The sequence below is a fragment of the Clarias gariepinus genome, chromosome 14 (genome assembly GCF_024256425.1).
Source record: "Clarias gariepinus isolate MV-2021 ecotype Netherlands chromosome 14, CGAR_prim_01v2, whole genome shotgun sequence".
NCBI classification, from domain to species: Eukaryota; Metazoa; Chordata; class Actinopteri; order Siluriformes; family Clariidae; genus Clarias; species Clarias gariepinus.
Genome location: NC_071113.1, coordinates 12,046,373 through 12,062,077, shown reverse-complemented (window position 1 = coordinate 12,062,077; position 15,705 = coordinate 12,046,373). Strand labels below are relative to the sequence as shown.

At 39.1% G+C, this 15,705-nt stretch overlaps 1 protein-coding gene across 2 annotated transcripts in view; it reads right to left on the bottom strand.

Annotated features, from left to right (window-relative positions):
* The window catches only part of svild (supervillin d), a 56,302-nt gene that overhangs the window by 22,577 nt on the left and 18,020 nt on the right, over positions 1-15,705 (bottom strand). The window contains exons 2-5 of one of the 2 annotated variants that reach the window (XM_053511565.1): positions 13,265-13,728; positions 7,412-7,446; positions 2,535-2,617; positions 1,284-1,396 (exon numbers count right to left, since the gene is read on the bottom strand). In XM_053511565.1, the coding sequence (XP_053367540.1) occupies positions 1,284-1,396; positions 2,535-2,617; positions 7,412-7,446; positions 13,265-13,581 (548 nt within the window). In that variant the 5' untranslated portion in view covers positions 13,582-13,728. Of the gene's footprint in view, positions 1-193; positions 281-1,283; positions 1,397-2,534; positions 2,618-7,411; positions 7,447-13,264; positions 13,729-15,705 lie in introns of those variants that run through there. The other variant, XM_053511566.1, reaches the window with a different exon arrangement.

Below are 15,705 nucleotides of genomic sequence, written 5' to 3'. Positions count from 1 at the left end.
CATATCAACAATTACACGCGTTTCTTTGTTAAACAACACTTCTTTTCATCCATTTATTTTCAGCTTACAGTAGGTCACGCTGGGTGTCTGAGGTTCGAGGCTGTTGCTATGGAAACAATAGTTTTAGGGTTTTATACAGTAATTAACCTATCATTCATGTTACTGTCAGAGCCATGCTGTTGTAGAAAATTACCTTCTGACTTGAAAATTCATCCATGCTGTGGGATAAGCACAATCACCAGGCGATATGCAGTAAAAGCAAGCTGTTTTTGTTAAAGATCTGTTTTTAAAAATGAATTTAATGCTACGTTGAATATAACTTTCCGTGCATAATGGAAACCGGTGACTAAATGGCTATGAGTCTTATAGCCTCGTCTGGGAGTTGTCTACAAATCTTAGACAGAGTCCAAGGCCATTGTACCATCATGCCAATCACATAAAAGATAAGAAAATGTGTGCAGCATATGCAGCTGCCCAAGAACCATTTGTGCACACAATTTGTGCAAATTAACTAGCAAGCTTTAATCACCTTTTAACCTCAATTTTGCATTAATGCAACACAAAAAATAGCTAGTTTCCTTATCTTGTACCTTATGTAGAGTAGAGCTTATTCCTGAAATAAGTCGACAGATTTAAATAATGATTTATTTTTTTAAATACAGTGCATTGCAGAGCTGGATGAATAAAAACCCAGACACGCTGTAATTCACTTCTGCTCATGTAAGTGACCCAGAGTCCCATGTGGCTTTTCTGGAGTCAGTCAGGCAATGCAGGCAGGCAGGCTCAGGATTTCACATTGCAGAGCAGTGAGAGAAGGAGAGCAGATCGCGTTTCCTACAGTGCAACAAGAACCAGACTTTCAAGCGTTCTCTGACTCAGCTTCTGGTATTGCTGCTGATGAGTGATGGCCAATCATTTTCTGAAATGTTATTACCTCACATGCCATAATCTCATAAAAAACATCTAGAAACCCTCACACATGCAGAACAAAAAGCCTCTAAGCGATAAACAGGAGACATACAGCTTCAGAAAGATGCCTATCTGTCTGGAATTCTGCAAGAAACTGGTATGAATGTAACCCATGATTAACCTTTTTCAACAAAACAGGAAGCACATTACAACTGAAGAGCCAAAGGGGGCAATGGACCACACTTACCTGGGGTGTAAGGCCTGTAAGGACTATATGTGGATAGTTGGAATGTCAAAGATTAGCTGTCAGGCCCAAATTCCAAACAAACCAGCTGGTATGAATGGTTTCTCGCTGATGTTCTTTCCTGTTTTACCTGGCTTTAGGCGGCTGGTCCTGAGTGCTGATTGGCTCGTTACGTCTGTTGGCATGGTGACCATCCTGTATGGCTTCCTGTGAGACAGCCGGGATTTCAGGTGTCTCCAAATCCTAGTCAAGAACAAGAAAGAAAGAAAAAGAAAGACAGAAATAGGAGGATATTAAAGAAAGGGTGGAACAGAGTGGAACTATGGGTACTTTCCACATCAAAACAAACCTCCAGAGTCAGACCATTCAACAGCTCTACAATTAAGCTTTCAGTCTAAGGATTTATTAAAAGGCCCTCACACAGGCATAGTGGGCATAGCAAGCGGGACGCGACAGGGCTTCCTAGAGATAGAACAACCCCTCAAACAATTGCGCACACACACACACACACACACACACACACACACACACACCATGGGAAAAAACAGTGTCTCAAACTGAATGAGAGCAAGCGGCAGTTCTAAAAGGGAACAGAGGTCAGGAAGAGTGAATCATGCTGAAGGGAAAAGATTTAAAGAGAAAAAGGGAGAAAAAGGAGCCCTTTGTCATAAGCAACAAAATGATCACTCATTATTTGTTCTTTGAGTGTTTGGAGTTGATAAATCATGGCCAAAATGATTTTGAAAAACCACTTCATTTGCCAACTGTGAAAACAATATTAAACAATGTCCAAAGATTGACAAATGAGATTCCCAAAAGTCTAGGATGGAGACTTTAGCGTCATCTAACTGTAACAGCCAAAATCGTCATCTGGGGCAAATGCACATATCTTTAAAAGGGATTTATTGAGCTGTGCAGTGATAATCCAAAAATGCTTTAATAAAGGCCAGATATTGTTCTCGAATACATCTTTAGAAACACTTATGCAAGCTCTTCACACAATACGCTCGTCTTCCAATGACTTAAAATGAACTTAAATCGTGGAAATGGCGACCATGGACCAAGGTATTTTTAGTCGTAAAAATTTAAAATCCCCAGTCGAAATCTCTGAAAGTCTAATGCAGTGGCCAGACATCGCACAAAAAAGGAAAAGAAATTCTGCTGTAAACCTGCAGCCAATGATGTGTATGATAAATAGCGCTGCTCTCCAATAAACTGGAGAAGTCATAGCAATTCCTCTTAAGGTCTTCAAATACTTCTCATTAAACCAAAGCAGTATGAGTTTAAAAGATGTCTATTAAAGGCAGCCATGAATAAGCAGCAACATATCAGAAGAAGAACCATAAGAAACTGGAGCATTTGGCAAACGCCACAAACTTACTTTACAGCAAGAAGTTCTGGCAGACGCACTCGTCTTAAAGCTGTCTTCTTTTTTATCGTCTGCTGTCTGCCGTCTGCTATCGTCTGTAAGATGCAGGTGTATGACACTTTAAGGAGGCCGTTTATAAAGAAATTTACTTTTTAGTCATATAGCGGCAATCAGAAGGTTAACCAGTGTGTGTACAAAAAAAAGGAATAAAAATAAATAAATTTTTTAGTCACTATTAAATTAAAGCCAATTAAATTCCCCCCTAATGTGACCTCATATAAAAAGTGACCCGCCCCGCTCTTCTCTGCCGTGGCCCAGAAATAGCTCTTTTACATAGACACTGAAATGGCACATTTGGAAAAGGAGTGAAATAGAGAGCTTTTAAGGTACGAAAAATTTTTTGGACCTTTGAGTTAAAGAAACTTGAAGCAATAGTAAATTTTGGGGCCTTTGAAACAAGCAGTGCTTGTTCATCGTCAACCTGTACATTTTTTTTTATTTGAACCCTTTGCATGTTAATAAAAATGCAAATATAAAAAATAAAAATAGCAAACATTTAGATTAAGATTTGTTTAAGCATGTTTCTGTAATATCCTTTCAAAGCAAGTCAAATCCTTTCTTTTCCAAAAAAATGCAAAGTGACATTACTATACTGACATAATTTGGCATTTAAGCATTATTTTTAGTTTAATTGTTTTTATTTATCTCTTAGTTCGCTGCTGTTTTGTGAATGCAATGAAAAGATTGCGCTATTTAAGCTTTGATTATTGCACAAGTTGCGCATACGCCTGGGAGCCATTCAAAACTTGTTTATGTCAGTGGAAAGTCAAGCAAAGTAAGTTTACTTTTTTTTTTTTTTGCACTTTGTGCAAGCATTTAGTGAAGACATGGGTCCCATGGGTCCCAGGAATGTTAACGAGCCCAGTAAGAAGAAGTAAATGGAGCCCCTTTCAGTTTTCTTTTTTTAAGCAGCTGGTACCCATAAGAATTATAAATTAAGGTTAAGTGAGGTTTAAAGTCTATTTATTTCATATTTTACTTCATTTACAAGTCTTATCTAAATGTTTTGATTGCAAAATATGATTATAGTGTTGGAAATTGGTAATATTAGTAATAGTTTTTGGTTGCTGGAACGGATTATCTGCATTTACATTACTTCCTATGGGAAAATGCGTTTCACAATACAAAATTTCTCCTTTCAACCCTACCTCAGGAACGGACTAAATTTGTATACCAAGGTAACACTGTATCACATTCATAAAATAATGCAAATAGAAAGTCAGTAAAAAAAAAATCATTAATGTTTTTAGAAAAGCCCTTTGATGTAAAATCAGTAGGATCTATAGGAGCTGTTTAAACGTTTATAAGTGAGAGAGCACATGAGGTAAGCAGTTTACATTAAATCTGAATGATTCAGCGCACTGGTCGTTCCTGGGCTTGCTCTATCAAGCCAGAACAATCTCATCAGCCAGAACAATCTCATCTAAAGATTAAAATGAGCATCGTGGAATCCGAGCAGGTTTCAGTCCATAGTTCTGATCATGATGGGCACTACATTACTATTTAAACAATATGCTGGGAAGCCAGTGTGAAAATATCACAGCTGTACGGCAAATGACATACTGTCTAAAACTACACAGGCCATTTGGAACCAGCTGTAAAGGATTAGAAGATAAAGATCCAGCTGTATGTATGTATGTGCGTGAGTGTGTTCTGCGTGGGAATGCTCTGACCCACACCAGATGCCCGTGTAATAGTGTAGAAAGGAAGCAGCGACCCTGAGGGTTAGCCAGTGTTTCATAGGTACTGGGATTAGTCTTGTGCTGGTCTGCTCCTGCCTTGAGAGCCAAAACTGGCCGTGGTCCGTAATGGGAATATCACATCTCCTCCCCAGAGAGATGAAACATCACGCTTTAATTTCATGCCAAACTTCACATCTATTCTGTCATCTTTTTCATTCTGTCGTTCCTGCTTTCTCTCTCTCTGTAATGAAAATGTATGTGCTGAGTTAGCATTCCACGTCCTGTAGGCGATGTTTTCCACCAGTGGAACAGATGAGTGGTGTGTGAGTCTCTGAGGGCTTTTGCTTCCAAGCTGTCCGCCAGATCTACTGAAGTGGGGATTCCCAAACAGCAGGCCAGTATGCAATACTATGACATTACTTGGCTTGCGCTGCATTTATGAACTTCACACAGCCAACATGAGTGAATGTGCCAGTAAAAAAAGGCTGTCACACACCAAGCCAATGTTTGAGAACGTTTGCCAACCAAAGCTGACTGAACTGTCAACTCTTGGTGATGGGGGTTATGAATATTTGTTCTACACCTGAGGAATGTGACAGGAAATGGCTTGCCATAACAAAAGATGAAAATCGGGAAACCCGGGTGAAAAAAAATAATGTTTTTTTTATTTTTCCTGACATGCTGTGCATACACTTGTCCCATTTAAGCAGAGGGTCACGGCAAAGTTCTTTTCATGGGAGGGGTCTCTTCCAAGATCCACATTATACACAGGCTCACTGATTGTTTTAATGAGTATGGAAAAGGCTGATTATTATACTCAATGGCCTTCAAAGCACCTACTGTAGATCTTAACCAAACTAAACACTGTTGGGGAGACTTTGGATGACAGCACTTTTCACTGCAATTATTGAACATCATTGAAGAAATAGTTCTACTTTCATAATAAGTGGAATACTTTCGATCACTGCCTGGCCAAATAATGTCACATTTCAGACTGTTCAAAATTTTGGGCTCCATCAAACAAAAAAAACAACTAAGGAGATTTGAAATGACTGGAACTGGGTTACGAACCCTGCAACACATTACAAAAACCTGAAAGGATAGTGCTGAACTGTCAATTTGTTATATGGGCAGAAACAATCATGAATGTTTAAAACACAAAAAAAAAGAAATCAACAGTAAACACCATGGCTATATTTAATAGTGAAAGTAAGAGCAATCCCATTTGGTTACAATGTTACAATAACTTAAAGGATTGGAATTAAACAGCTTTGTGGCCATACGAAAATTACTTCTTAATAAGGCTCATCAGAAAAACAGGCCTTAGTTTTCTAGGAAGCATAAATATTGCACTTTGGAGAAATGGAAAAAAGTTCTGAGGTCTGATGAGTTCAGACTGACCCTAAGCCAAAGCCATGTGTACATCAGGGTAAGAAGTGATGCGCAAGAAGTGATGCATCCATCATGCATAATACTGATAATACTGAAAAGAAGAAGTCAGCTGATGACCTGAATGTATTAAATGACCAGGGATATCATATCAATAAAGTTTTTCCTTGATGGCACAGGCTTTTCCAGGACTCAAAATGTTAAAGACAGGACTGGTTACCACATTGTGTGCTGTGGGCAAAGCTAAATGTGACTGAATGCAATCTTATAGTGTTTGACCAAAACGTATATGTCAACTTAATATTTCATGTTGTAGAATGCAGTGCAGTTGGGGGATACAAACAAATCTACCAGTTCTACATCTGGAGTCTATACCGCTTTATACTATATTCAGGGTCGCTGAGAGCCTGGAGCCTATCCCAGGGGACTTACTGTAGGGCACGAGGCGGGGTACACCCTAGACAGGGTGCCAATCCATCGCAGGGCACACACATACATACACACACTCACACACTAATTTACTCACTACAGGCAACTGGGGAGGATAAATAGGAAAAGTTTCAAAAAAAGAAAAAAATGACTGTTTGTCTGCTTTGTGTCTAGTGGCTCTGCATAGCTGGTTTGTGTCATTCATACTCAAACTGTGCTACTTATAATGACTGAAGTCGGGAAATGCAGTGATTACCGGCATCTTATTGGATTTTTTAAGGTCATGGGGATGAAGCCTACGCAGCATGAGTCTGAGCTACCGCAACACCACACCATTTGGAAAAGGTTGTCTTTCAAACTTGCAGATCTGTAGAGAAGACATCCGTTTTGTGAAGGAAACGATTTCTGCTCGAAAAAAGTTTTTTATTTGTCTGTCTGTATCACTGAAGATAGATCTTTTTGCAAGTCTCTGCAGGGTATATTAATTGTATGCGAATGGAAAAATTAGCTGTTTTTAAAAACACTGACGTCACACCACCACCTAGTTTGACTTTAAATTTAAAATTAGTCAATTAGTTTCAACCACACCTATATTTAATTATATTTTATAATTAATAATAGTGCACATTGTTTTTATGCTTTTTTTTTTTGCCTTCTTGGGTGCTTTGGGCTCCGGGTGGGGCCGTCATGGATCAAACTTGTCTGTCCGGTGCATCCCAATGGTCGCTCGACTGGATTGGGATCTAGGGAGATTGTAAGTCGGGTGGACAGTCTTGTTGGTTGTGCTGCATTGGCTTATCTGTGGGATCGGACCAGATGGGCTGGCCTTTGGTCCCTGTGGACATGCGTGAGCCTTGGGTGATGATTATGAGACCAGTTTACTGTAACTGGGACAGAATTTACTTTTATGTGGTGTTAATGTTGTGGCTGATCTTGGGGCAAGTTCTCAGTGCACAGAGATATTTTTTAAATTGATGTTTAAAAACAGAGGGGGTAGGAACTGTTTGCAAAAATATCCATATATGGGCATGGTATAAACTTATAAACTAATGACTAAACCATCCTTACTGTACCAAGATTAGCAATACTGGCAGAAATCCTTGATTATAACTACATGTGACCAGTACCCTCCTGGAGTCATCTGGAAAGTTCCCCGTCATCCTGAATCATAACTACTGCCTTACGTTTCAGCTGTGTGCTATGACAGGATGCTGCTCTTCCTACTTAGTTAACAGGGAAAGGGAATCTGGGAGCACAGCAGCATTAGAAGAGGAAGAGGGAGGGGAAGGACAAAAGGCCCATTGAAGGGACTTGGGGAAAGTAACTTACCCTTTGGCAGTTTGACTTCCTCTGTGTCCAGCAGTCTGTGGAAGAGAGAAAGAGAGAGACATAGCAGTGAAGAAACGATGCATCATATGACGCAATTTCACCTGAAGTCCACTCCACCCCCTGTCTGTTAGGAGAGGAAACTATTCTAGACCGATACATGATAAAGCCAGTTTCATATAGCGCATGATAAAATCTGTCTGCATTTAAAGTAAAACTAGATAAGAAAATGCAGATGTGGCAGAAGTGAGAGTAAGATGCTATTACAGTGAGACTGCTGCATCTGTTTGGATCTGGCGGAGAGACATTCAGCAGAAATGGCACAAGATGCAGTGCAGCTGCCTGCCTTAATTAAAACGTACCCATTACATAAGCAAGACAAATGCAAGATGAGGGAATTAACCCTGATCAAAACACTTATTCAAGAAGACCCTTAACACAAATGCCACACACATAGTACAGCACCTACAATGCTTGATGAAAACCTGATTCGCAACAAAGCATAAAGTAAACTTACTAAACATAGTCACGGCCATTTCCCTTTCCCAGAACAGATGACTGATCAAGCGCTCCACTCCAGAGTAAGCCTGAGCGCATTTACCAGAATTTAGTGTCTGTAACTAATGGTTTGTAATTACTGACATGCAAATGTGTAAGCATGTTCATCATGTGGGTTTGTCAGAAACAGAAAGAAAATGGAAAAAAAAAAAAAAACTATGGGTTTGACACGTTTCCAACCACCATCACACCAACAGGTCTTCCAGGTTCCAGGAACCTTTCAGTTCCTCCTTCTGATCATCTTGTTTGGTAGGGGTTAAAAAGTTTTTAGGAAAAAGTGATTACTTAGCTGTGTTTTATATCCAAACTAACGTGGCATGACAAGCAGAGCGGAATCTTTATATAGCGCTTTTGTTTCAACACATGTCTGGAGTTAAAGACGTCACAGGAGTGTGTTTTGTACATGGTCCTGGTGACACGCTGCTCGCGGCAAGAAGCAACAACCGCTCTGAAACCGTGCTTTATATGCTCGCACAGCTGGTGCTGTTTTTCCCCTATGCTGAAATGATGTATTCATTGTGTAGCTATTCTACACAACAGTCACAGATCTCCTCATGTATCCATGTAGTTGTTATTTAGGAGAGTTTCTGACCTCTGTTATTCTTCAATAGGAACAGAACCAAATGCTGGTATGGTGTCTGGAATGAACATGATAACGTGTCTTAAATAAGCATGAATACATATACGAACAAAAGGCAGACTATTAGTATGTTGTTTTAAGAATAAATGAAGCTCCTTGTTTGTTTAAATTTTGATTCATCGAGCAACTAAATTCATTATAAAATTCAAGTTCAAAGAAAAAGAACATGCAAAAGGAATCAAAAAGTGAAAGTAAGGAAGACTTGATATTGAATGGGACAACCGAGGCAGCTGGATTGGTGGAGAGCGACTTGACCATCTTCGATATCATCCAGTCCACCTACAACGTACAGATACTACAAGAGCTTAACAATGCTAGTGCCTATGAAGATGCCAGAGAGTGGAAACTCAGGTAAGCCAGACATGACGACAACCAACTCGGACAATGTTTTGGTGGCCCTATGACTTCAAACGATCACAAGGACTCTCCCTGGACCATTGGCGAAAAAAAAAATGGTACAGTCGGTTGGGTAAAACTGGTATCATCTAGCCAGAAACCGTGACCTTATCAGCAGGCGGCTAAAGACGCTGCTCCACCATAATAGTCTTCAATCATTAAATATCAAGGAATCAAAAAGAGAGCACACACTTTGCATATTTAAATACATAAAAGAGTTACAGATTCTCATCATTGTGTCATTGTGTTACACTCGTAGCACTATGTATGTGTGCTTGACCCCCTGACTCAGGTCCCATGAGAGCTGTAACTGAAACACCACTGAACCTTAAGCCTTGACCTTAAACCGTCAGACAAGTCAAAAGTCAACTGCATGTGCCGTGACCAACCAAGCGACCAACCAGGGTAAAGATGAAAAAGGGTAAAGAGGTCAGAGGAGAGAGGAGAAATTAATAAATCAATGAATGCAGAGAATGTGCTAAACGGACAAAAAAAAAGGGCATCATGGGTACTAGTGACTATGAAGTCACAAAGATCCATGTTAGTTGTTTCGCTTTCCTTAAATGCATTGCAAGAAATCTCATAATACTAGCAAACTGTGTGTTATCACTGTCATGTGGTCTGGAAAGATTTCCATGAAACTCAGAAGGGTGCAAACACAACCTGGGGCCTTCATTGTGTAAACACAGAGCAGATGGAAAAAAAAGAAAGGCTGGCCTGATGATTAACCATTTTACCACCAACTTAACTGCATTAAACTGGATCCCTGTGCTATTACTATGCCCAGACAAAAGCATTATATAATACACTGCAAACACAACATCAGGTTATAAGCCTGATGTCTGATGAGCACATAGTAATAAGCTACCGCGACATATCAATAGTCCTGTGTAGCTGACACTGTGGCATTAATTTGCAAGCAGCCAAAACACCATAGTGGTGCTGATTAATTTTTTTTTTTATATTATACATATTCAGTAATACAGAAAATGTTTGTGGAATAGAAGCTATTTTTAAAGTTTATGCGACATGGAAGTGTACAATCTTGTTTCCATAAAAAATGTATATGTGCAATAAATGGCCATTTTCAGGCTATATTTTTTAAAATTCATATGTTTTTATGAATACTGTATTGATACTGAAATTGGTGTTAGCTTCTAGAAGCACATAACCTTTAAAAAATGTATGCTTAAATTAAAGCATCCCGGTTTTTGGTAAAAGCTTAAAAAGCAAAACAATCTGTAGTGTCAGTAACCATGTCAAAGGCATGTTGTAATATCGTAACAATTTTGCATTTTGGAATACTACACATTTAACATGAAAAGGTTTATGTCTTTTCATGTTAAATCTAAATTGGTCAAGTTTCTTCTGAATGACAATTAAGATCATTTAAAGATTTGAATTCCAAAATTTACAGACACTACGTACATAAAAGGGCTTGAAATTGTATTTAACAAATGTGTTTAATTTTATCTGATAAAAATATAAATGTGTATGTATATTAACAAAATATGCAGCATGGGTCGGGAGATAAGAAGCATTAAGCATCATGAAAAAGTGGTGGTATACGATCCTATCTGAAAATTCACTTTTTAACCTACTTGAGACTTTTTGGCACCAATACCATGTTTTGGCCAAAACAAAGTTCTAGTGTATGTGACTTTCCAATTATGAAGTACTATTAAGATTTTGCATTCTTTCAAGCTGTTTTTTTTATTAGTTTAGTACTGTAGTTGCTTTTTTACAGCAAATCTGCCAATCTCAAAAATCTCAACCCAACCCAAACAAAGAGAAACCTGCATCATGCTTCACTTGAGAGAGATGTGACACGAAGCATTCTTCTCATATCATTTTTGAGTCACATGATCACAGTGTAGTCTAGTGGAGTGTCACATGATCACAGTTTTGTCTTCTCTTAGTCAATCTATCCTGGCTTGGGAAATTACCTTGAATTCTGCTTTTAAATATTCAGTTATTTACATGAACACAGTGATAAAGATAAAACATGGCTTCATCAATGCAACACTGTATATCACAACATCTCATTATCGGCATAACGAGAATAATGTGAGGTGAAGAGCAAATCACACACTTCAAGGCAGACTAGAAGATACTGTAGATGCGATGTGATTTAAGTCTGAAACGCTCTACTACTTTACTTTCTTTTAAATATCAATAAACAAAAAAGACGTAACCTTTTCATTTAAAAAAAAACGTACAGAGCTGACATCTGTTCCTTTTGTGTGCTTTGATTGGATAGTGATGGCTGACTCGATCTACTTTCTTGTTCTTCCAAAAGCATGTTGAGAAAAAAAGATGACAAATGAAATACCTACCTGTCTCAGCTTCATTACACCCATGACTATATTTCACGTGCGCCTTCCTAATCCCTGCTGACAATGTGTTACAAATGTTTCGGCAACACAGGCTAAATCGACTCTACGGTGTGTTTTTTTTCTGTGTAATGACTTGAATGCCAAGAATCTACAGTCTGGCCCAGAATGAAATCAGCCCCAGTTTCACATCTTCATACCATTCTGTATTTTATACTAAAACCATTGATGGTGCTGCTGCTCTTGGATCGACGGAAGTCAAAAATAATTAGATATTAGGGATTTGTTGCTGACAAATAATTAATAGCAAGAATTAAGTCTAGCACTGATCTGCCTGCTTGGTTGTTTAATACATCGGATTTCGATCTGACTAGTGTTTAAAATTATTTAAGCATCAGGTCAAGTCAACTGAAAGTAAAATGTTGCTATGATACTCTAGTATTAAAAAAATATAATAATAAATTTTACCTAAATATATGTTTTGTTTGTGGTCTTTTTATGTAAAATGTTACTTTTATTACTAACGGAAAGCAATTATCAGCAACCACACCACTTCCATCCATCCATCCATCCATCCATCTAGGACCCTCTAGTCCAACCAGGGACCGTGGAGGCCAATGATGACCATTCTGTTGTATAGATTTATTTTTTATTTAATTATATTTGTACAACTGGGTTTTTTTTTTGTTTTGTTTTTTTAAGTACTTTGAATATGTCTATATAATAGTACAGCATTTTTTCTTGAAAGTATAATTAAGCAATAGTACAGTATAAGTATTCTTTATCAAAAATACTTAAGGTGCCAAAATAACACATAAATATAGTGATCAAGGAACATTAATGTAGTATTTTCCAACTAAATTTCAGATTTTGGTTTGATGGTTATGTAAGGCTGATAAGGTGAAAAAAGCAGACTAGGGAACTTTTTAAAGTTAAACTGGTTAATGTTAAAATTGTGGTATTGTTTAACAATATTTACAAACGCATGATCCTTTCAAATCTCCCCCCAAACCCACCCACTTTTCCTCCCGTCACCAAATATATTTCCCCCGTCCCTTCACACCTGGTCCAGAAATCTCTGAAATCAAATTTTGCAACCTTAATCTCGACCCTGATTTAAAGAAGACACCTGAAACAATCTGAAAGAGTAAGTCTTAACTGATAAGACATTAAGACCTTGACCTGGGAAGTGATTCAATTCTTTACGAACAATGACAAATGGATAAAAGTCAGAATGGCAGGTTGCTCATGTAATAACACCCTGAAGATAAAGGAACAATGGCGGACTGTCGTGTCATGATCATTGCGCTGAGATAAGCTCATGTTCTTCAAAGGCACCGAGTCAGAATAACAATGCACAGTTTAGTACAAACCCTAAATGTGACGTCTTCTTGGTGTAAAAGTCTAAAGTTTCCTCACATTGAGTTAATGAACTGATACAGGATACAGGATGCAGGAAACAGGACAGTGACTCACTGTATGGGACACAGTGCATTGTTTGTACACATCCAGGCACAAGCCGCAAGTGATTCCTTTCGAAAAACTCATCCACAGCCAAGAAAACTTGCTCATTCTTTTTGTCAAGACCAAACATGCCTGCGATTCTGCAATGTGTGCCACTTCCTAAAAGATAAAAAGCTCCAAACAAGGAAGGAAAAGTTTTGCCTCTCATTCCCCTCATTTGCACATTCTCATTCGGCTGATTTGTATCACCCGGTTCTCTGCCCCACACAAGTGTTTACTTAGAATCCCAGTAGTTGTAAACTCTCAGAAGCATAAAACACCCAGCAGAGAGAGGGAAAAAGCTCTGATTTCATAACAGCAGGACATGCACTGACCCAACCCTCGTTCTAAACTTGACCTATTGCAGAACAGCTCAGAAAGATGATATATCAAAAATAAAGGGTTCATGACGGATTCCCAACTCACCCGTGCCGAGTTCTCTGTTTCTTGTTAGTTTCACTCTGCACTTCGTTCTCATTCTCTACTTCCTCCGAGGCTGTAACTTCAGCAGGCTGACCTTGTGTACTGACACTGACTTCTTTAGGCTTTTGCTCAGTGCTCGATGCTTTGTCCGGAGCATCTGCATTGTCCCGGTTTCTCTCCCTCCTGGTATATTTGGAGGACAGATCCTCCAGGTTGGCATACCGCTCCGCCAACTCGCGCCGCCTTTCAGCCTTATAGCGTGCAATCCGCTCCGCTTTGGAATCCAGCGAAGAGCCTGACAGAGTCTCTAATGCATCCATCGTCTTACCGAACAGCTATTGGGGCTTGGGTTTAAAAAAAAAAAAAAACAGCGCACAATTTGGCTTCGATTCAGTTTCACTGGCGAAAAAGGTTGGACTTGCGGGTTATTTTCCAGGGGATGACTCAGTGCAGCTCAAAGCATCTCACTGTGGAAAGATAAAAAAAAAAGCATTAGTAGAGGTCACTCGGTTTTAAGATTAATAGTGAAACTTTTGCAAATGCTTGCATACAAAGTCCTACCCAAACCAAACTCTTTAATTTAATGCACAAGCAATGAGCAAGTTCTGTGACACCCTGCCCATCAGGCTCTGCCTCAAATTACCTCCACAGCCCAGAGCGAAAGCAAGAGAGACACAGAGAGAGAAAGAGAGAGAGAGAGAGAGAGTGAAATAGAAAGAGAGAGACTTTAAATTGCATTTATTTCCATAATGACCTTCAAATAATCTGCAATTAGTTCTATAGACATAAAAGCTTAGTCATCAACAGCACATTAAACCTCACCCTGTTCCCACACCTCATAATTAGCTATTTAATTCCTTGGTTTGATCTGCAAAGAAATTCAACAGCCATTCTTTTCGAAGACAAAGAGAGTAAGAAAAGAAAGTATATCCCTTCCTACGTTTCGCTATTAAACATGAACTGAAGTTAAATTCGGTAGCACTCCAAAGCACACAGGACCTGGTTTTAAGCACGAGCTTTCAGCACCACTGCACTGCTTGTGTCTGCATGTCTAAATCCTGCTGCGGATGGACGTGTGATTACATCTATATTACTCTTCGAATTTCCTTCTCTTACTTCCAAGTGATCAAAACATGTAGCAGCATGAGGCTGTGAGATTGCGTACAGACGTGTTTGAGTTAGTGGGGGTCTAGGGGACGGCGGGGGGTGGTCTTAGGGGGATGTTAGTGAGCTCGGCTCAGCTGGATGGCTGCTGCACAGAGCAAGGGTTAACGGGCCACATCTGGGAACTTGCATTTAATAGATCACACTGCAGGAGACCTAAAAAAGACCGAGCAGGAAAAAAGAGGCAAGAAGGGAGGGGTAAAGAAAGAATCAAGGGAACAGCATGAACCAAACAAATGTGGCCTGAGTGAAAGGTATATTGAGGAAATTGACCAGAATGAGCTGCAAAAAAGTGGAATGCATGAAAAAAAAGATGAAACAGCACTTTACTAAGAAGTAACGGAAAGGGCAAGGGAGGAGAACGAGCTCTCTGAAAAGACCAAGTATGAAAAGAGGAGAGAGGGAATCACAGAAAGCTGAAAGTGGAGAAGAAGGAATGTCGGTGATCTCAGCTTTGACGAGCGCTCAGAGCGGTCTCGAGTGACAAAGTTGAGGCTCACAAACGGGCGATATAACAATGCACTCTTAGAGCTGGCACACTTTCTGATTAACTGTTCTTCCCAACAAACTTTCATGTTAACTATTAAATTATTGCCACTTCTTAAGTCTCAAGGCAAGAAATTCTGCTTTTTCGTTCCTATAAAAGCAGTTTGTCAATGTCTATGTTTGTCCATTGACACTATGTGACACTTTTATTGCTGACAGGCTGCCTCAAGTTCAGCCCATGTGTTTTATTCTACAGATGGAAAAAGCAGTTGTATTTTATTATAGGGGCTACACAGTGTCTCACAAGAGAAACCTAGCTTGCTTTATACAATAATACAGCGCATGTCCAACACAAGCAAAAGGAAGCGTACAGTACTTTAATAAAAGAGATAAACCATGGGTATTTAACTATATAAAAGCTATGATCAGTTTAAGCATTCCATTCAGGACTAAATGGTGACAATAATTCCCCTCCATTGTTATGTCTATTATTGGTTAATAACCATAAATAACACATCAATTTAAAGTTTCTAACATTATTACTTTTGACTAATGCCACAAAAAGTCTGGAGTTGGAGAATATATGAGAGTGAGTCAAAAATGATCTGTGTTGGCCGCACCAAGCACGCAGCGATTTCCATTCCATCTCCATCTCCACAGTCAATGCTTTGCAGGTGTGAACGTGTTACATAGGTTTATTTGGAACTACGGTGCGAGCAAAAATGGATGACCCATTTCATCAATGGATAAAAGAAAACAAACAAAGTTTCTTAAAGAGAATCATTACTGGTGAC